Consider the following 23,075-nt stretch of genomic DNA (forward strand, 5'->3'; position numbering starts at 1 on the left):
TTATTGTTCATGTAAACTATTTTATTTCAATTATTCTGATTAAAAAATATACATTAAAAATTGTAGTCATATGTGAATTTATTATTGGTTTTGAATAGCTTCTTTTCTACCTGTCGGTTTATATACATCTCTAAAGCAAGCCAATTTTGTTAAAATGATCTCTCACTAAATACACTATCTAAAGTAATTGGTTATTCTCTATTATCTATTATTATCTATTCTTTTTTTTTTTTTTTTTTTTTTTTTTGAGACTGAGTCTTGCTCAGCCCCACAGGCTGGAGTGCGGTGGCATGATCTCAGCTCGCTGCAACCTCCGCCACATGGAGGTTCTCCTGCGTCAGCCTCCTGAGTAGCTGGGATTACAGGAGCATAACACCATGCCCAGCTAATTTTTATATTTTTAGAGGTGAGGGCGTTTCACCATGTTGGCCAGGCTGCTCTCGAACTCGTGACCTCAAGTAATCCACCTGCCTCAGCCTGCCAAAGTACTGGGATTACAGGCATGAGCCACCGCACCCAGCCTCTGCTATCTATTCTTTTCTTTGCTATAAATAAATTGTTCTGGTGGCCAGGCATGGTGGCTCATGCCTGTAATCCCAGCACTTTGGGAGGCCAAGGCAGGTGGATCACCTGAGGTGGTCAGGAGTTCGAAACCAGCCTGGCCAACATGGTGAAACCCCGTCTCTACTAAAAATACAAAAAATTAGCTGGGCGTGGTGGTGCATGCCTGTAATCCCAGATACTTGGTAAGCTGAGACAGGAGAATTGCTTGAACCTGGGAGGCAGAGGTTGTAGTGAGCTGAGATCACGCCATTGCACTCCAGTCTGGGCAACAAGAGTGAAACACTGTCTCAAAAAAAAAAAAAAGAAAGAAAGAAAAAAAGAAAAGAAATTGTTCGATACTCACTAGCAGTAAGTATATTTAATTAATTAAGACTTTGTTTCATGAGGCTTCTCATTCTGGAGAACCTTTTCTCGAGCAGTGTAGTTAATTTATAGCACGTGATGTTATTAGAATATTCAGAATCCCTTATTCTTTTCCATGTAAGTATTTAGTCTACCTTCAGAACCTAATGTGATTAGTTCTTAATAACCTGAAATAAGGAGCCACAAAAAAACTGGGGTAACAAGGTTTGGGGGTGAACTTTTTCTTTTTGATATCATGAAAGGGACTCAGTAGAGTAATAGAGATTTATCCCATTTGTAAGAATACAGAAGAGAGGAGACATGTAATTAATTCTGTTTATAAAATGAAAAAAAATACAACATATGTAGCAACAAGAACATGTCATTCTGAGCAGGTCTTTATAGAACAGACATTCCATATTGTGTTCACCCTTGTCCACAATCATTTGCCATGACAATCTGGTATACTTAGCAGTTGCTGCTGAGTAAGGGAGACTGTCTCTTCTATGAGATCTCTGTGTCAGCCAAAAAAACACAGCAGTCTCATATGGGTCTAGAAACAAGACATAAAACATAAACAGAATGTCAGCATTTTTCTTTACATTGGAGGGATTTCTTATTAATGACTTTGTCCATTTCTATTTTAACATTTTTAAAATCAGAAACAAGTTTCGGAATGGGTTTTTCTCCTCAAATTAAGATTCTTTCCCATCTGATTGAAGACCTTGTCATTTCTAGACATGACAAAATGTCCACAACTGAATATGAAAACCTGTTATTAAGAATTGAAATGCATTTTGATGAACGGCATATAATAATTCCAAACCATGTGTAATTCTCCATTTAAGAAAAAAAAAAACATGGTTCTTCATGTCATTTCATAGACATATCCTACTATAGTTTTAAAAATATAAATGTCTCTATTCAGCTATCATTCATTCATTCATTCTAAAGCCGTATTTTGAATACCTGCCAACTTCTGGAGTCAGAGGGTTTCTCTGATGTGTCGGTCTTTCAGACTAATTATAAAGAGACAGCATACAAATAAATATGAAATAATATACAAGAACACATTCATGAAATCATCAGTAGTATATGAATGTTAGTGCAGGAGTAAATCAGAGTGATATGGGATTTCTCAGGGATGACTGCAAGTAACAAATTTAAAGTAAGTAGTGGACAAGGAGTGGCAGAGAAGAAAAGAGAATGTGTTTCAAACAGAAGAATTGTGGGCAAAGGAGCATGAGGTTGCAAACAGCACAGAGGGAGAGGATGAGAATGATGGAAATACTTCAAGTTGGATAGGGCAGCTTAATTTCACTTTAATGGTTTCTAGTTAGTGTAGAGTTAAGAGATATTGAAGGAAAATCATGTTGGAAAGGATAATGTAACAGTCTTTTGGAAGCTGGATTGGCAGAGGGAGTCGTAAGCTCAGCGATGTTAAGATATGACGTGAAAACATTGTACTATAAAAATGGAGTTGAGCAAACAAATCTTTATTTATGAAAGAAGAAATGGCTAGGTTGGTGATAAGTTGATTAGGGACAGCAGTTTAGTTTTTAAGTGTTATAAATGAGTTGTCATTGACATCAAGTGAAGATTCTCTATATTCATCTGATTACATAAATAGCAAAATACACACAGGAGGAAGGAATACAAAGATGAGACTCACAGAGACTTGATCTAGATTTAGAGTCAATTCAATTTACTAACTTTTTAGACTATGTGATAGGGGAACCAGAGGTTAAACAACAACATGACCTCTGCCCTCGAGGAACTTACAATGTAACAGACATGAGTAGGTAAAACTTTAAAAATGGGTTAGTTCCAAGAGATCATGTCCTTTGCACAGACATGGATGGAGCTGGAGGCCATTTTCCTCAGCAAACTAAGGCAGGAACAGAAAACCAGACATTGCATGTTCTCACTTACAAGTGAGAGTTGAACAATGAGAACACATGGACACGGGGGGAAACCACACACTGGGGCCTGTCAGAGGGTTGGTGGGGGAGGAGGGAGAGCATCAGGTAGAATAGCTAATGGATGCCGGGACTAATACCTAGGTGATGGGATGATCTGTGCAGCAGAGCACCATGGCAACACGTATGTGACAAACCTGTACATCCTGCACACGTACCCCTGAACTTAAAATTTGAAAGACAAAGCACCTTGTTTTGCTGAAAAAAAAGAAGAAAGAAAATGGATTAGTTCCAGAGGAGGATCAACACGATAGGAATGGAAAAAAGAGGCCTCGCTAAGGGATTTGGAATGGCTATATTTATTAGATAACAGGAAAAACAGAAACTCCAGAAAAGAGAAATCTGAATGTTACAGAAAGAGCTAGATGTCACTTTTAGTATTGTTTGAAACATCAAAAAATTGGAAACAATTTAAATGTCCATTAGTAGGATAATTATATAAAAACTGTGAAATGTATTAGAACTATTTTAAAATGAGATATCTATATGTGCCGATGTAGATAGATGTTCTGTTATATATTTGGTGAAAATGCAATTTACATGACTGACGTTGATCTCGTTTATAAAATGAGGAAGGTATTGTAAAAATATGTTTATACAAATCTGTATGTTTGCATATGCATAGAAATAGGTCTGGAAGCCTACTCACCAAACAGTAGTTGGCAGCAGTTACACTTGAGGAGTGGGATCGGGCAGGGTGAGGAGTGAGAGCTTTGAGTGCTTACTTCGTGTATTTCTCAATTATTTGGATTTTATTACAATGGACATGCATTTTGTTAAAATTGGAATATTTATTAAATAATTATAGATTGACGTGCAGCTGTACAAATGAGAGTCCCCTCTGGTACTCTGATAATACATATATTGGGTCTTCTGTTTTTATCCCATGGGTTCCTGAAGTTTGGTTCTTTTTTTTTTTTAAGTCTGTTTTCTTTCTGTTGATTACATTGTATAAATTCTGTTACTCTCAAGATCACTGATTCTATCCTCCATAATCCTTTCTCTACCACTGAGCCCATCCAGTGAGGGTTTTGTTTTTTTTTTTTTAATTCTGTTACATTACTGTATTTTTCAGTGCTGTGATTTCCATGTAATACTTGCTGAGATTGAACACTTTAGAACATGGTTTTAAGCTCCCTGGTTGTCAGAGTAAAGCAGGAAATAAGAATTATACATCTTCCTATCCAAGAGGTAGAAATACAACAATTCTTGCAAACGTCAAAGAGTCTCTTAAACTGGACCTTGGGGAAATTTCTAACTAGAGGAGGTGGACTGGACTGCTGGGGCAGCTCTCAGGATAACTAGTAAGCGTTTTGAATGTATTTCCTACATGTTTCTTGGAGGAAAACAATGTTAAATCCAAATGATTAGTCAGTTTGAATTTACAGCCCCAATTACCACATTTGACAAGAAGAAACTTGATTACAGAAAATGGAAAAACTTAATAATGAACTTGGAGAGAGGAAAGGTTAGTTCCATAGAGTCTCCCCAGTCTGAGAGGAAGTAATTACATACATTGTGCTGTTTTTAAATTATGTGGGATGGTGACTGCTGCTTAAGTAACATCCCAGGAGTAGGGAAGACTCAATTTGTCTTAAGACACTTCATGGCCCACCAGTTCTTTGAGGCATGGGTTTCTACAGGCTTACTGGCCAGAGTTGCAGAGAAAGGGAATTCATTGTCAAGTTAGACAGCTGAATGAAAATGACTGTATACAATATCCAGTGAGATTGGAAATCACTGCTGAAAAGAAACAACCTGGGGAGTCTAAGCTTTTAGCAGTGGAGGGATTTAGAAGAAATCTGTTGTGGAGTGGACCTAGTGGGAAAAAATGATTTATTGAATATGGTTCTCACTGGGTGGCCTTCAGGATGGAATGAGTGGGAAGATTTAACTGGGGAAAAGGTCATTAGGATGTCATTGTAATACAGTATTTGGAAACCAAGCAAGGATCACATCTAAGCAAACATTACAGTCAGTGGTGTCAAAAGTAGGAGAGAGCGTAACAAGCATGAGAATGAAGCAGGGCAAAGGTGGGAATTGGTTTTATTAGAGAGCACTTTCATCCAAGAAAATGAGAATGGGAATAGCAAAGCTGTAGAGAAAACCAGGAGATGAGGAAAGAGGAACATAGCTAAGGTGAAATGATTTGTGAAAAGTCACCCAGAAACAGTACATTATTGAAAACTTTCTTGTCAATAAGTATTATCAGGTAAAGGGGTATTTTGAGGATGCCAAATACATGAATGGCGAATTATGGAGTAAGAGTAGGATCACAGGCTTTAGGAAGGAAACTGAATATGAGAAAAAAGCAAAATGGAAGATCTTAGAGTGCTCATGGACTTTGAGTTTTGAAAGACAGACACCTCTCCTTCTATTAAAAAGAAAGTTGAGAATATGAATGTGCAGATGGCATGAAACCCTGATACACATAGAATTTAATTTTTTGATAATTTCTGTATCATGGCCCATTTCAATATGATGATAGAAATCTCAAGCAGTTCAAATTCTCCGTCTTCCATTTTCCTGGTCCCCATTCTTCATGGGCCATTGCCGATGGATCCCTTGCTTCTGTCTGTCTGCCTACAGCTCTATGATCCTTCTGTGACACTCACAGAAGCCACACTTCCGCTTTTATGCCTACCATGGCTCAGGAATCTCTCGAGGCTCTTTCCAGTTCTGTCTGCCTAGTAGTGACATAGACTCAGACATTCACTCTGTGGAGTCGTGCTTCTTTCTCCAGAAGCATAGTGCATGGCCTCTGGGACTCTCAGAGCTCTGTTCTCCTCTGCTCCTCTCCATCAGTCCCTTGCGTTTCTTGTCTGGAAGTGGAGTGGACACGGTGTAGGAGGGTGCATGCTACACTCTCATAGCATTTTGCCTACTTATTTGTACCTGTTTGAAGGGGTTTTAGCTTCTGTAAACACCAAGAAGACTGCTCCTTTTTTTGGTTGAGGGACTTCCTCCCGCTCTCCTCCAGCCCATGTCTTTCCTGAAGCAGTGAAAATAAAACATCTTACCATCTTGAATGTCTTTGGATTCATGGGAGTAGACTTGGAATAAATTGATTAAAATTTGTAACATTAAAATAATTACAAATACAAAAGATGGAGAGAATGAGAGCGTATTGTATTCAGGGTGCCAGACATTTCTTCATTCCTCACAACAGACTCTTTAAATGTAGTTACTGTTACCCCATTTTAAGGATGAAGAAACTGAGGTTGCACACGGTTATGTAATGTATCTGCTGGTCTTACTGGCCTACTGCTAGACAGAGGCAGAGCCAGTTCTTTCTGGACTGTCCTTGCCACCCTCCCTCAAAAAGAAAAGTTAAAGGGTGGAATGCAGTGTGAACATTTGCAGAAAGCCACATGGATGTTGTTGGTCTTTGTCAACTCTTAAGTAAATGATGGTGAGGAGCACCTGTAGGGCTAGAGAAAGCACTGGTAGTAGCCAAAAGAGAGAAAAGAAGAGCAGGAGCAAAACAGACAGAGAAGTTGAGAAATCAGTGGCTAATGAGACTACTGTCTGAATTAACATTCAAAGCACTATGACACACCATGTGGGAAGTAGAAGCTGCAGGCGTGGAGGGAAACCAAAGCTGATCCCTTGTGTGTCAGGCATGCAGAGAGGAGTGAAGAGTGTGTGGCCCTCGAAAGCGTAGTGGAGAAGTCGGTAATTCTAATAGCTAGGACAGGGTGGTAAATAGAAGCCTCATGTTTTTGAATAAGGAACACATCACTGGATTTGGAAGTAAAGTGCTATTTCATAATGGGAAGTAAAGATGAAGGTTAGCAGAATATCAGAAAGGTGAAGAAATTTGATACCATTGTTTTGGAGAGACCATAATTCCTTATTGCTTCTCCATATCCTTATTGCCATCTATTATCCGATGAGTTTGAACACCAAGTAACAAGAAACTAAAGAATGTTTATGATTTAATGATCTGGAAATGTTACTATGGGCTGAAGGCACCAACTCTGTTTTTCCTCTGATTATATGTGGGAAGGAAAAAAAAAAGTCAAAAACTGCCTAAAAGAAAATGACTTCATAGGATTAGATGTAATTTCAGATGCAGACCCAGTCTCTTCTGTGTGATCTTGAAGGAATAGTTATATTTATATGACCACTTGGTTGAGAGGCTTAAGTAAGATTATGATCAGGTGCTTAACGTGGAATCTGGAATGTAACAGGAGCTCTATAAATGTAACTCGCTTTTCCTACACCTTCATTTATTCAACAAATATTTATAGAGGAGCTAATTTTATGCCACAGATAATGTGTTAGGATAGGCCACATTATGCTGCAGTAATGAAGACACTCCCCCACCCCAAATCTCTGTTGCTTAAACCCAGCCCAACTATATTTCTCTCACCTACTCAAAGTCTGCTGCATGTTTAGGTGGCTTTACAGGGCAACTCTCCTCCATGTGGCAACCCAGACTGCATCACTCTTTAAAATTAATCCTCTTAACACAAGACGTCTTAAGGTCCACCACAGCAGAGAAAGATGTAGCCAGAACTGCTTTTAGATACTTTCGTCTGAAAGTAGCATACATCACTCCATTGGCCAGAAGTAGTCCAATGTCCTTACACTACTGGAAGAAGATGAAGATGGAGTCTTCTGTGTGCTCAGAAAGAGAGGATGAGTGGATATTGATGAACACAAGTATTATCTACCACTGCTTGGCTAGGTACTGGGTCCTTAGTAGTAAACAAAACAAGTAACATTTATCCTTTCCTGATGGAGCCCTCAGGCCAGAGTGACATGCTCCTGGGAACACTATAGCATTCATAAAGAACTAGTGTTCTGCCCAAGCAAGGGAAGAGACTAAGGAGATTGTATTCAATATGTATAAAGTTATGTGGAAAAATAGGAAAGGATAACAGTTCAGTGTAAGTGACAAGTATGGAGATCTTAGAAATCCTCAATAAATATTTACTGAATGAATGTTAAGTGACGAATAAGAAGAAATTTAGCTCTAAGAAACTAAACTGGAAAGGCAACAGAGAGAGAGAACAGATATAGGAATAAAAAACACATGGAAACAGTTTATGCTTTTCAAATGTTCTGAATAATATTTGGGAATAAAAGCTGTTCTTGCTGTATCTACTGCTTCCAGTAAGCTTGAAACATTTCTGCGCTGGTCTCTTCTGCCATAGTGGTGGTGCGGAGGAATGAATTCCCAGCCAGACTGTTTCATTCTTACCTACTCAAGAGTATGGAAATTTGTTGGGAAGCTTGGACCATGATTTATCTTCTGGAATATTTTGTGAAGACTTAAGTTGTCTTGATTGGCAGCTGTCAAATGTATAGGGATTATAGGAAAGAAGGAATTATGCTGCTGTAAATACTGAAAATGTTACAGGGCTAAGCAAAAAAATCTAGTAATTTTATGATAGAATATTAGTGATGGATAATTTCTTAAAAGCATTAAAATGATTTCTATAAAAATGTTTATTAAAGAAACAATAGAAAACATGCAAAAAGAAAGAAAGAAAGAAAGAAAGAAACATAACAACCCCTAAAGATAATTTCCATTAACTTTCGGTATACCTATGCCAGACTTTCCTAGACATACACATTCATTTGTCTTAGAAAAACAGATTACACAGATCATGCCACTCTGTCATCTCTCTTTTACTTTACAGTATTTCTTGAATATTTTTCTACTTCAAGAAGTATATTTATGCAACATTTTTTTAATGGCTGCATGGTATTGCATCATATATGTGTGTCAAAATACATTTACTTATCATTCCATTAGGTCATTTACAGATGGTTGCCATTATAAACAATGCTGCTATGAACATACTCTAGCTGAATTTCTGTGCACATCTTTAATTATTTTATAGAATAACTTTCCTAAATTGCAATTACTTGGGTAAAAGTTATTTATATTTTAAGGCTTATTATTTACATTATCAAATTACCCTTTAAAAGATTGTTTCAATTTATATCCCTACCAGCAGTGGATGAGAATAAGAGTGTTTAGGAGCCCATAAATCTACAAATATGGTTGTAGCGAATTGGGCATACTACTGTACGTATGTTTAATATTGATAGCTGTTAGCAGAAAGGGGCACTCAGTATATTATCTTTAAATCCTACATTCTATGTATTTAATGCTTTATTCTAAAATCATATGTATGAGAGTTTCACATTAAATTTTCTAGAAAGGAATTTAAGACAAATTCGCATAGTATGCTAAATGGGTTCATTAATGTCATAGGCTCTGGGGTAAAATCTATGGATGATCCATTAGATAGCTAGAATGAGTTCTTTACTAAACAAAATATATTGAGCTCTGCCATCGAATATCATCCGTGCCTTGATATGTGGCTGTAGCCAAATATTTGTGTACATCTTTAATAATTGAATATTAGGCAATTTCTCATTTTTCTAAAAAGAAAACCCCAAATTTTTTCAACTAAATTGATTATATTAAAGTTTGCATGACATAGATGAAATAAACTTGTATATTTATAATATGTAATTTACTAATTTAGACATAAATAATACTTTAAAAGCATACTGTAAGTAATAATTTTTAGAAGTATTGCTCTTTTCCCACTCTTAAATTTCATGAAGGAGTTTTGGTCCAGTTCCCCCTTCCATGCATTCTTGAGTTCATAATGGTGGCACCTCTTCAGGCAGCTGGCCTGTTTTCACTACCTGTCATCTGGAATCGAGTTTAAGTAGCTTGGGGTGCAGGACTTTGTGAAACTGTGTATGATGGAAATCTTTTCCCCAACTATAAAAAAAGAAAAAAAAAACCCACTTACTACTTATCTCCAGTAACCACTTAACTGTTACTTTTTTGAGTGATCTTTAAAATACTTGTTTCAGCAACATCCAGCACTTAGAATTGTTAGGTCATGTCTCCTAAAATAATTACCAACTCAATATTAAATTCCTTTGCTTCTGTTTTTACCAGTCCCAGCAAGTGAATGATTGCTAAAACCATCCAAAACTCTCATCAGTTGTTTCAGGCTAATCCATGTTCCCTAAACAGTACTTTGTTTAAAATAAAATAATTGAGAGAGTGCCTGGTATTATGAGAGACTTTATAAGGACTTTAGTATAAAATGCCTCTTTTTCTGAGGGATAACTTTGGGAATGAAAAAATCTCACCTTACATTTGGCCATATATTACAGTTTAAACAAAAAGAGGGGATTCACACAAATCTCTTTTGTGTTCTTATGCAAAGTAACTATTGAATATGAAAGCTTTTGTCCACCTATAGGAAATAGCTAAAGAATACACAGGATTGTAATGCATTTATCTTGTATAAAAACACTGAGAATTGAGGTTTATAAAGCGTGCTGCTTTGAAAATATTCACATTGGAATCTTTTAAGAACTACAGCTCTACCCGATTAAACCTCCTCCCAACTCCAAACCTCATCTACTTTTACTTTAATACCAAAAATAAAAATTAAAAAAAAAACCAGCCATATTTAAAATATAAGATCTCTTAGGTATCCATAGCCAAAATTTTGGAACTCAAAATGAAAAATTTAGAGAACTGAATGGCTAGATTTCCCTATGGTGATACAACCACTTTAAGATATATTATATTGTTTCCAATCTTTTCATCTAAGTATTTCCTAGAGAATCAGACTAAAAGAACATTGTATAGATTAGGTGGCAGCTGTTTGATTGATATGGTTGAAGATGGCATATGGCGTATTCTTTACTTTCAAACTGTTTTGAGTCTTTGTTCTTGCCCGTAGCAGTAGTACCTGTGAGAACTATCCAGAAACTTCCCAATGGTACATGTATGTAAAATACATCATCTTAAAAAGCAATGAACATTTCACCATTGCATTCTTTATTATTTGAACTAAATCAAACTGAGAGATATAGAACTTAAATGGCTATAGAACTCTAATTCTGTAAGATATTACAATTTCATAAGATTATAAATGCTGTTTTAAAATGTTAATTAGAAGATACATTTGTTTTAATTCATGATACTGAAAATATTGACTGAATTGTGAATTAACACATTTAGGGTTGCAGATGTCATTTTTCATGAGATTTCCTGAATGATGTAATTTTCATATTTCATATAGCAGTTTGATCAATTTACAGATTTATTTTACATAATTAGTAAATGAGAAATTCAATTGCTGATATATATTTTTCATAATGTAAAAAAGAAGCTAAAATTCTGAATTATAAATAAAAAACAAATATTTTGAAGACATCTGGTCCACATCTGTCTGAAATAAGATAATTTAAAACAGTGTAATTAAATGCAAGAAATACTGAAATATTCACACCTTAGGATGTTAAAAAAAACTCATTTCATTTTGATGTGATTTGTTTAATTGTAGAGTTTTTAAAAATGTTAGTGTCCTTTAGCCTCTCATTCTGTCATTTACAGAGAAGACTGACAAGCTAAACAAACAAAAAATAATCCATGTGTTCCAAAGCCTCTACTAAATGAAAGAATTATCTTTATTACTATTCTTTTATATGGGCATAACTCCACTCCTAAGTTAATACTCAGCGGACATAGACCCAGACCTACCTCCTTTTGATGTATTTATAATTCTCCATTCAATTATTTAAAATGAGAGATTAGTGAGAGGGTCTCTAATCTCCCTAAATTGTGCGTTCCTTGTGGGCACAAAGGAGCTCAGTAAATGTGAGAGGAAGGTATTCAGACCTATGGAAATGAAAAGCATCTTTGGTACATTCTCATGATCATTGGAGAGTCAGCCTTTGAAGATTGGTCTTTTCTTACATTAAAAAAAAAAAGTTTATTTTTAACCTTTGTTAAGTAGAAAATTAACCATTTTAGGGAAGAGTAAATACACTATACTTTCTGTAGTCCAGCCTTAAGATGTGAAAAGACAGATTTCTCCTTTAAGGCTGCAGAGCCTTAAAACTTCAATAGGACTAGGTTCTGATCATAAGAGACAAGTTTGTGGACATGAAAATATTGCTGATGCTATAGTGTGAAGTTATAGGAAGAAATCTCCACTTGGATACCAGAGGCTCCCCAACCAGCAGTAGACCATGAAAAAAATTGATACTGTAGGAAGTGAAACCACTTTTCCTAACACATGCCCTAAGGTAACACAAGTTATATTTTGTGTGTTTATTTCCAGGGAGCATGATAAAGATCCAGAAAGCTTTTTTAAGGTATTAATGCATCTTAAAGACTTAGGACTCAATTTCCACGTGTCTGTACTTGGAGAAACCTTCACAGATGTCCCAGGTACCTCTGTTGAATTTTCTAATGTGTATTTTTATAGATGACATAAGCTCTACAATGTAAGTATTAATTTCCATGTTTCCCTTTGTTAGAATAATCAAGATGAGCACTGTTAACCAAAAGATTATACGATGGCATTAAAGTCTGATTCAATTAAAAAAATACTTAAGCATTCTTTGATTTAAGTTGAGAACGTGAAGGCATCTCTTTGATCAAATATAGTTTATACAGTGCATCTTGATGTAAATAAAATATATTGCTTTAGGCATCTTAACACTTAAGGAAAGTGGGAATTTGTAATTGGATATACAACCTCTCACCTCTGGGGTCACTGGTTTGAATCCTGCTCACATTGGTATTGGCTGAAATATATTACCATCTGTTAGGTGGCCTATGTAAAGCATTTTGGCATCTAACATGTAATGTGGAATGGACTATAGTCCATGTCATAGTTGTCATTGGTCCATGCCTTGTTTATTGAACTTGAGAAAGACAAAAATCGGAAGCTGATAGCAGCAGATCCTCTCTCTATTAATGCCACATGGAGCCTTTTCAAAGAGCCATTTCCTTCACCCTGCATCCTCACAGTTCACATTTGGGTCAGTAAAATGAGGATTCATAAGCACACAAGTTATACAAGTATTCATGTCTTTTAAGCTTTGGGTGTTCAGCATTATTTGAAAAATCAAATGTACAAGCAACAATATTTCAGAAATAACCTTTGCCATTGTGCATTATGACTCCTAAGGAACACCTAAAGTGTACTTTCACTTAGCAAGTGCTTCTTGATTCTAGTACAGTGTCAGGAACTACACCCAGCCTGCATCTCAGTAGCCTTGTCTCATATGGCTCATCTTCTGCCCTCTGCAGCTGTGGATACTGACCTTTTTCCAGTTCTCCTATGACACCAGGCTTCTTGAGACCTTTGGACGTTTGCCTGTTTATTTCTATTTTATCCTTTTGATCTCAGCTCAGGGGCATTTTCTTTCGCTGTGAAGCTTTGTCATGATTTCTCAGCACCCCATACTTCATCTTCATGGTACTTACCTCAGTTTTTAATTTATCTATGTGTAAATTTTTTCATCTCTTTCACGTGTATGCACACAAGCACACATGGCCCATACACACTGGAATGTAAATGCTATGAGGACAGGTACTGTATCTGTCGTGTTCATCATTGTACCCCAAAGCCCATTGCAGTGCTTGACACAATGGTGGAGCTCAGTGAATATTTATTGGACAAATAAGTAAAAATAATGCAAACTCCCTGCTCTCAAGAAATTTATAATTTTTTTTTGAGAAGGGAACACTTGTGTCTACACATAGGCAACAGAGGGTGAAACACAAGATAATATAATTATACATTATCTAAGTCACACAGGTGGTTTCGAGTGTTAATTGAAGGGCTGGTACTTGAATAGCCAGAAAAGAAGGATTAAGTTATTCCAAAAGGGGAAACAACATGGGCAAAGCACAAGAAGCCAACATTTTAGAAAATGTGATTAAATGAGAGAAAAACTTCAATGATGAGTGCTGTGAGGTCATTAAACAGAACAGGACATTCTACATGCAGACCTTAGTAAGTAAGTTGGTATGTGCATTACACAGGTAGGGTAGGGCCCAAATATGGAGGAGCTTGATAACCAAAGTAGATTGGGTAAAGGTAAAGAATAGGGAGCCTAGATCTTGAACAGGAAAGAAATATGATGAAACCTGTATTTTAGGAAGCTGTGTCTCGCAACAATATGTAGACAGAATCACAGTAAGACCCTCTGGTAGTAATCCCAGTGTGATCCTGTAAGGTGCTGGCAGAGAGATTAGTGAGAGGGCTGTATGAGAGGGATGTTCTCAAGGAAAGCACAGAAGAGAATTTGATAGATGGGTGGCTATACAGAAGGAAGGAAAGAAAAGATCAGCTCATTTGCAAAGCTCATAAGTTCAGTTTTGTTTGTACCAGCCTTGAGGTGTTTGTGGATGGATTGAGAAACGATGCTGGAGGAAATTCCCCCCATCAGAAGGCTTCTTAGCTGGTCTTACCACTGCGTACTTTCAGGCCACCACTACAAAGAAGACTCGGTTTTTACTCAAAAGCCTAAGTTCTGGGATTACATCTCTCCTCTCCCACACATTGACCTTGAGTTATTTAGAGCAATATGGAGGGTTGAAAATAGGGTGTGGAGCAGTTAGGGGTCCAAGTACTTAGTGCTCAGTAATTACAGGTGAGTAATTATTGCTCACTTTGGCTTCGCTTCCACACATACTTACTGAGCACTGTGGAGGGGGGATTCCACAGTGAACAGCACTCAGTTTCCCCCTCAGGGATCTCTGTCTAACTGGGATGCTGTGAAATACACAGAGAGTACTGTGGAAGCCCACAGGAAGGGATAGCATATTGTCTATACACGTGCTTCTGTTACTCCTAGTAGCAACAGAGATTTTTTTCTGCCTCAGCCACTGGTTCATCTCTACCATTTCAAATGTGAATTGAGTCTTCACGGCCATGGCACTTCATCTTGCACAGAGGAGGAGCCCAGGTGTGGAATGGATGAAAGAGCTGGTAGCTTTCCAGGTTGTGCCCTTAGAAGGCCGCTTTGCTGGTCTCTACAACAAAGGCTTCCTAACAGGCCATTCTGTATCACTTCAGCCATTATTGTCACCCCTCTAGTTTATGTAACAGGTTCTTAGATAGCATTTACTGTATTCCAGGTGTTCTAAGCTGTTCATGAATATTAACTCTCTAATCCTTTATAACAATCCTGTTCAGTATTGCTACCTCCATTTTTTCCCAGGTGGAGAAACAAATAGGCCACTCAGCTAGGTAGTGCTTTAGCCACTGAGGTATACTGCTTTTTCATGTTCTTTTTTTCTGACCCAACAGTTTCTCTAACTTTAAACATTAATTTTTCCCCAGCTCACCATTCAGCATTCGTAATCTCTTATCTAGCGCTTCTACAAAAAGGATTACCTAGCTGGCATGCATTTCTTTGTCTGATGTCTCTTTGGGTACTACATTATCATTTCTGGCCAGGTGCAGTGGCTCACACCTGTAATCCCAGCACCTTGGGAGGCCGAGGTGGGTGGATCACCTGAGGTCAGGAGCTCAAGACCAGCCTGGCCAACATGGTGAAACCCCATCTCTACTGAAAATACAAAAATTAGCCAGGCATGGTAGTGCACGCGGGTAATCCCAGCAACTTGGGAGGCTGAGGCTGGAGAATCACTTGAACCTGGGAGGCGCAGGTTGCAGTGAGCCAAGATCATGCCATTGCACTCCAGCCTGGACAACAGAGTAAGACTCTGTCTCAAAAAAAAAAAAAAATTATATACTATGTGATACCTAGCCAGAAGAATTACTCTTAACGCTGTTAACATTTGTAGGGATATGGTTCTCTTGCAAATAATTGCAATTATTATTATGCTATTAATAACTTCCATTAATTGAAAGTGTGCTTCTTTCTTGGCCATTTGCCTAATTATTTTATGTAATGCTTATGATACTCCCATTGAGGGTAGGTATTACCCTATCCCATTTTATAGGTAGGGAGACAGACTCTGAAAGCTTAAGTCACTTTGATTACATTGCCTATAAGTGAGTCAAGCATTTCTCTTTCACATACAAGCCAGAAGGATTGGAAAACCAAGAAAGGCTTAATGTATCACTGCAGGACCATTGATTACTCTGTTTTCAGCTTTGTTTTCTTTCCCTCTCTACAGAACTCTTGGGAGGAAAGTGGCACACCACTGAGTGATGGCATTAGTGCCAAGTTTTACTGCCCTTTCTGATGAAGCAAACAATCATCACTAAATTTCTTTTGAAAACTATAACTCAGCAACTTTGTAGAGTCTCTATACTGTTGATTGTTTTCAAGCAAAAATTATGTTGTTACAAAGTTTTTGTAATCTTTTTCCTAAAAGTAGAATTAAGAGTGTCAGTTACAATTTATAGTGCTACAGTTTATAGATCTTTTCATCATCCCTTCATTTTACAGGAGATGAGAGATCTAGAATCAGTGACTTTCCCAAGGCCTCACTGCTGGGCGCAGTGGGTGAGATGGGCAGTAGATAGTGGCAGTGTTTGGAGTAGAACCTGGGAGTCCGTTTTCCTCAGCCCTAGTCACTGCTACATTTTTTCAATAAATGTTTTTAAAATACGTTCTTTGTTCCAGGCACTGTTGAACATTTAGGATGCAATGGTGAATGAAGTAGACATGTTCTGTGACATTTGAAACTTATAGTCCCACTCCAGTGCTTTGTTCATCACTTAATAGAACATTCCTTAAAAATGATAGAACTGACATTTCTTGAGCACATAGCATGTGCTAGATGCCGTTCTCAGCCCTTTATGCATTGCCTTATGTAGTCTTCACAATAGCCCTGTGAATTGGCACTGTTGGAATTACCATTTACAGCTGAAAAAAGTAAGGCACAGGGAGGTTAAGTCACTCGCCTGAAACCACCCAGTCAGTCTACCTCAAAGGCAAGTGCTCAGCCTGTGCTCTACAGGGAAATTCACAGAATCATCCCTGTTTTACAGGTAAGAAAGCAGGAGTTGATAACGGTGAGAAATTCCTGGCCACTCATGTGAAATGAATAGGAAAAAAAAACAGTATATATAGGGTTCAGTACTACCTACAGTTTCAGGCATGCAATAGAGGTCTTGCAATTCATCCCCTGTGGATAAGGGACAACTATTTCATTGCCTGTAATCTTCTTGCTGGAAACAACCCAGCTGGTATCTGAAGACGCATCTAGCAACTATGTCCTGGAAAGCACAGCAGATATGAAGTGGAGGTAGTCTCTGTAGAAATGGAGTTACTTATCACTTGCAGGTGACTTGGCATTTTGAAAAGCTTTTAGTGGTTTTCAACCAGAGATTCCCACCTCCACCTCCAGGGACATTTGGCAATGTCTGGAGACATTTTTGGCTCTCACAACTGTTGCGCAATGGGGTGGTGCTCCTGGCATCTAGTAGGTAGAGGCCAGAGGTGCTGCTAAACATTCTGTGGTACACCAGACAGCCCCCACGGCAAATAATTATCCAACCTAAAATGTCAATAGTGCCTAGATTGAGAAACTCTGATTTGTGGGAATTGAACTCAGCAAACCAGGCTTGGGACTGGGTCTCTTGAAGCTTTCTAAGTTAATTCATGTTCATCCATCTGTGCAATGAAAAGGAGGAGATGGGAAAGGGAAATAATAATAAAATCACCTGCCCTATCAACTTCAGTGAGTTGTAATGAGGATTTCAGCACAATTAGATAATTTGAGGGAAAGTGCTATCTAAACTACTACGCAGATTTTATTATAGGACTCATGGACTTGCCTCCAGAGTTTGTACATGGAATGAGTTTTTAATGCATTTTGGATCCATAGGAGACATGAATGATCCTGTACCTTAAAAGTTCATTTTGTTTTTATTCAGAAAATTGGAAAGGTCATTCTGCTACATAAAGCATCTGCATCAGACTCCATATTACAAATGAACCAAAAAGCCTAGAAGCTCCTCAATGCAAATATTTGAGTTTTGGCCAATTCTCATGATAAGGTCACATTGTTAGCCCTTGAGATTATTTAAAAAAAAAAAAAAGAAGAACAAAATGCTTAAGATATCAAATAAGTGGAATGTGTTTGTGTACTTAATAATTTCCCACAAATGGTAATTCTAAACAAAATATTCTTTTCTGTGAACTGCCAAAGACTTAAACAAGCGTTCTTCTTTCCATGCTGCAGACATGGTGGGAAAAGGAGTTTTAGCTTTAGACATTAGGGCAGCCAGAAAGGTTACAAGGAAACCAAAAACCTGAACTATGGTTTTCGCAGACAGAAGTCTTTCTGTTTCACCTTTAATTTGAGGTTAAGAACAGTATATGGAAAGCTTCTGGTTAGTATCTGGTATGACAATGGTTATTACTATGATCTTGGCATATTTCTGGTTCTTGGCTCTGGAGTCAAATGTTGGATAATTATATAACATTTCCCTCCACTTCCATCTTCTCCTTCACTCAGCTCCCAGCTCCTGTCTCATTTTCATCAGAGCAGCTATACTAAGGGGGAAATACTAGAAAGGTTCTAGGACACAAATAACATACATCACACTAATATAAAGTTGTAAAATTTTGTCACAAGGAGAGCCTAGCAAAAGGAAAGCTACTAATGTATTGATAAATGTTGAATTATAAGAAGATTAGGCCAGGCACAGTGGCAGAGAGAGACCTTGTTGTCTCAAAAAAACAACAAAAGATAAATACATTGAGATGAAGTTAATGTACTAGTAAGATTGAATAAACTCATTTTTCTCCAGACCATACCATTCCCTAAACCTATTCCTTTTCCTTATAATTTTTTTATCATTATTCATTCCCTAACATATAATTACTTACTGAGTTCCTGTTATGGTCTAGCACCATGTAAAGTATTGTGGATACCAAGAGATGAAGACATGGTTCCTCCCCTCTGGAATCTTACTGGCTCATTAGAAAACAAAAATGTTTATATAATTACATTTTATTATATCACACTCTTGTTTATATTGTAACATTTTAATAATTTTGAATACATTATTTACAATGTTTATGGGCAAACCTTATAGCAGTCTAGTGATTTAACAAGTATTAACCTCCCCAAATTATAGCTGAGGAAATGACGCATATTAGCTCCATTTTAGTAGCATGCATTTGAAGTCGATTCTCAGTAGACAGAGCCATCTTCACATGATTCTTAGAAATGAACACATAGTTACTTTCCCGAGAATATGATTGAGAAAGTTAGTCTTCAAGAATCTGAAATTCAAACTGAAGGCTTCTGTCTCCCAGTCCTTTGCTGAAATAAAGAAAACAACAAAACATAATGGGAAAAGTAAGGAAGATTCAATTAAAGGTAGGCATATAAGCTCCTGACAGAAAAAGAATACATGCTAAATAGAAATGATGGTATCTCTTAAGATAATTTATGAATTTAACAAGACTCCAATTAGGGTGCCAGAATATTACTTTACATATCCTCACAAAGTGGTTCTAAAATCTGAACAAAATAAGTAAATGAAAGGGCAAACTAGCAAAGGAATCATGAAGGAAAACATGTCCTACCAAATTCAGAACATGTATGAAGTGAGAACTTTTCAAAGAGTACCATAGAGATTTAAAATATGAAAGTAAAAAAAAAAAAACCTAGGCAGAAATGGAGAAGCAGAAATACAACTTGTATATACATTTAAGAGCCCACAAACTTATGATAACACAATTTACTAATACACTTATCCCAGCTCAAAAACAGAGTATTTTTTCTTAGTGAAATCAGTTAATTGAATAAAATAAATGTTTATATGATGAAACAACAAATTATACATTTATAAGTAAAGGTTTGCAATAGCATCAACACATTATTATAAGTACAGTAATCTACTGAATTCTTACTCTGCACCAAGCCAGGGCTAGGCTTTTACTCTGATATCTCATTTTGTATGACAACAATCCCCTTAATAAGTATGATTACTTTCCCCTATGTATAGGTGAGGACACTAAGGCTTTAGTTAAATAACTTGCCTGAGGTCACACAGCTAATAAACAAAAGAGGTGATAATATCAGAAGAAATAAATACTAAATCAAATTTTAGGGGGGAAAACTCCCTAATTTTACCAGTAATTAAGTACATGTAAATACAAAAAAAATTATGACCGAGCAGTTGCATTGAACAAAACAATAAAAGTAAAGACTTGTAACTAAGACTAGCCCACTTGTGGGGCAACATCTGCATGTATGGTGATGGTGATGTACATTATTTTTCCTGAACTATATTACTCTACCCTTTGTTTAACTCAGACATTTCACAGGAAATGCATCCCATGGAAATAATTCCAAGAAGGAAAAAAACAGATGACAAAAGTTGTTCTTGCCTCATTCTCTTCTCTACTGTCCCATAGTGAACAGGTAACTAAGATCCTATTCTTTCTTGATCCCATGCCTCCTTCTGATTCTGTTGGCTCTTTTCCAGTTCTTGCCCTTTTCTTCTGGGCCCTTGACTCCTACAAAGGCTTCAGATTAGTCTCCCAGACTCTGGATACCTTGACACTGAGTTCATCCACTTGCTATTATCAGTGTTCTTTCTAAACCTAGAACATCCAAGAAGATAATCATAATAGTATAACAATAATAAGTGTTTGTGTCAGATTTTCTGCAGGATGAACTTAATTTCCTTTATAGCGGGGGAGGTTCTTCAAAATCTCACCCTAGGCTAGTTCCTCATGAATTCCAGTTATCTTTGCCATTTCCTGAATACAGCTGTGCCCTTACCCACCTCTATGTCTTGTGTTATTTGTTGCTTAAATTCCTTTCTTCCTCCCCATGTAGACACAGTCAAACCCTTTCTCCACCTGGCAAAATCCCAACTCTATACCTTCCTCTTCTCTTTCCTTCCTATTGTTTCATGGCATCTATATTCATTCCATCAGTTGCAAAGCATGTATCACACTGCACCATAGTGATATATATATCACTTATCACTTGGCTGCCATAATAGGGCCATGGTATAACTGACTGGAAGGCACTTTGTAGGTGAAGAGTAGAACTTTTGAAACAGCCCCACAGAAGAGGAGTCTGCAGCACTCCTGGTGGGAGTGCTATCCTGGCCCAGCTTTTATTGATACCCTAACAAGGATGAGGTTCCCATTCAGTACCTATGAAGCTATCTTTTCCTTTCTCAGGAAAGGCTTATTAACTGGGCTGATACCCTTCCCTCCCAAATGCTCAGAACATTCACCAGCTGCAAGTAACTGGTAACAACTCACTCTCATTCCTCAATGTGTCCTGTGAGAATCCATTTTTTTCTAGGATCACTCCCAGGCATGCCAGTCCCTGGGCTTAAAGTCTACTCCTGCAGCTTCTGTAAGTAGAATAATCTTTTCTACTGAAACCAGAAGATCCATTGCAACTCTTAAGGCAAGATCATTTATCCATCCTACCAGGGAAGACCATGAAGATAATGAGTTCTGGAATACAGCTCCCAAAACATCTCTCAAGAAATTGTTCTCAAAAATTATAAATATGAAAACATCACTGAGGGAAAATGCTCTGTCATTTTCATAAGCTGTCCTCAAAGTTTGAGAAATGTGTACTTGGGAAAGACACAGGAAAATAAATTAATTAATGGAAAAGATCGACATTACTAGACAAATAGGAAATTGGAAACCGACCTTAATTTTGAAAGCCTGTAAATGCATATGAGATTTAGGGTTGATGGGAGCTCTTAGGATGTAGTTGCTATACTTGGTTTTCAGTTCCTATAGTTGTATATGGTCATGATTTGGAGTGTGGTATGGTCAAAATAATATTTCCCAGTAAAAGACTATGGGGGAAGGCCTGCTTGTTTTAATATTCCTGTTTCCTGCAATGCCTATCAGAACAGGAGTCTCTGACAGAAAGCAGCACAACAGGGAATGAGTATGAATATCTGGATCCAACTAGTGAGTTTTTCCAGCTATATCTCTCCTTGGCTAAATTGTTACATTTGTGAAATGGAAACCATCAGATATATGCTGCCATGAAATGAACACTGTCCTGGAATTTATAAGGCTCAGGGTCTAGTTCCAGCTCTGCCATTGATTAGCCATGTCACCTCTTTCAGCCTTACTTTACTCATCTGTAAAATAAAGTCATTCCAAAGAAGATAGAACTAGAAGGGACCTTGGAGATTTCTCAGCTTTTAAAATGCAGACTTAAAATTCCCACCCCCAAGGGGATTTTACTTAGTGACGCTTTCTGAAATGTGTAGTATGAAACCCGTAAGCATAATAATTATACTTTTTCAATAGACTTTGTTTTCTACCTGTATTTTTTTTTCACTTTTATCATAGGTTCAGGGGGTTACATGTGCAGATTTGTTACAAAGGTATATTGAAAACACTTTTTATTCCTCACCATTCTGATGTCTACCTGTGCTGCCAACAGCAATTATTCCAGCTACCCTGGTGTGTGTTTTTTATCCTGTCATTGCCTCTCACTCGTTCTTCACCTTCAAGTATCCTATGGGAGCTTTTATTCTTTCTTGTTGAGTTTATCTTTAGGTCTTTGTGAGGCTGACTAAAAACACTCCTAAAGATGAGCCCATGTATCTCACCTTCTCTTCTGATCTTATCACATTAAGTACAGCCTCATTGTTCTGACTTTCCTGATATGGTTTCAGCTACCTTCCTAGCCTTACTTCAATCCTTAAACATTATATCCTGGACTGTAGCCTAGATTAGTCAGTGTTCCCTGAAGATGGCTCATATGTCACCACCCAGTGCCCCTCCCTCCTCCTTTATTTGTCAAAGCTCAACCCATCTTCCAAGGGTCATCTCACCCACTTTCCCAGGCCTCTCAAACACATGTACTACCTCCTTTCTTTGAATGTCCATGAGATTTTGTTTGCATTTTGCAGTGTACTTATCATACATACTTCAATAATAGAAGGCTCTTGAGAATAATGGCAGTTGTATCTGACACAACCTGATATGACCCAAAGATCCTAGTACAGCTGTGTTTTCAAACTTTTGACCATGATCCACATCAAGATATATATTTACATTGTGGCTCAGTATACCTATTAATGTAGAGATATTTATAATTGAAACAAGGCTTTTATAATACATATTCTTATTACATTTGATGCACTCTGATGTTTTCTTTTTCTGATTTAATTTCTTTTTATGCTGCTCTAAATTGATTTCACAACCATTAGCCACAATTGTAAAAAACACCATAATATAGCACACTGCACAAAGTAGGTATACTGTTGTACACATTTAATTAAATTGACTCGGCTTTTTCCAAAATCATTATAGAAATATTACTGATTTGTGAATATATAAAATATATCCATTTTGATATATTTATTTAGATTTTAACTTTACCAAAAAAATATTTTATAACCTCAAAGTATTGCTGCTTTGGTTTTAATTTTACATGATCTGAAAAAGCAAATGCAG

The 23,075-nt window shown here is 37.1% G+C and overlaps 1 protein-coding gene across 25 annotated transcripts in view; it reads left to right on the plus strand.

The window, feature by feature from the left end:
• Positions 1 to 23,075, plus strand: part of GTDC1 (glycosyltransferase like domain containing 1) — a 385,416-nt gene that overhangs the window by 348,668 nt on the left and 13,673 nt on the right. For 19 of the 25 annotated variants that reach the window (XM_057301394.2, XM_034954037.3, XM_034954039.3 and 16 more), the window contains one exon: positions 12,008 to 12,117. The exons of the other annotated variants lie outside the window; for them this stretch is intronic. In XM_057301394.2, the coding sequence (XP_057157377.1) occupies positions 12,008 to 12,117 (110 nt within the window). The remainder of the gene's footprint in view (positions 1 to 12,007; positions 12,118 to 23,075) is intronic. 25 annotated transcript variants of the gene reach the window in all.

This window comes from Pan paniscus, chromosome 13 (genome assembly GCF_029289425.2).
Source record: "Pan paniscus chromosome 13, NHGRI_mPanPan1-v2.0_pri, whole genome shotgun sequence".
Taxonomy (NCBI): Eukaryota; Metazoa; Chordata; class Mammalia; order Primates; family Hominidae; genus Pan; species Pan paniscus.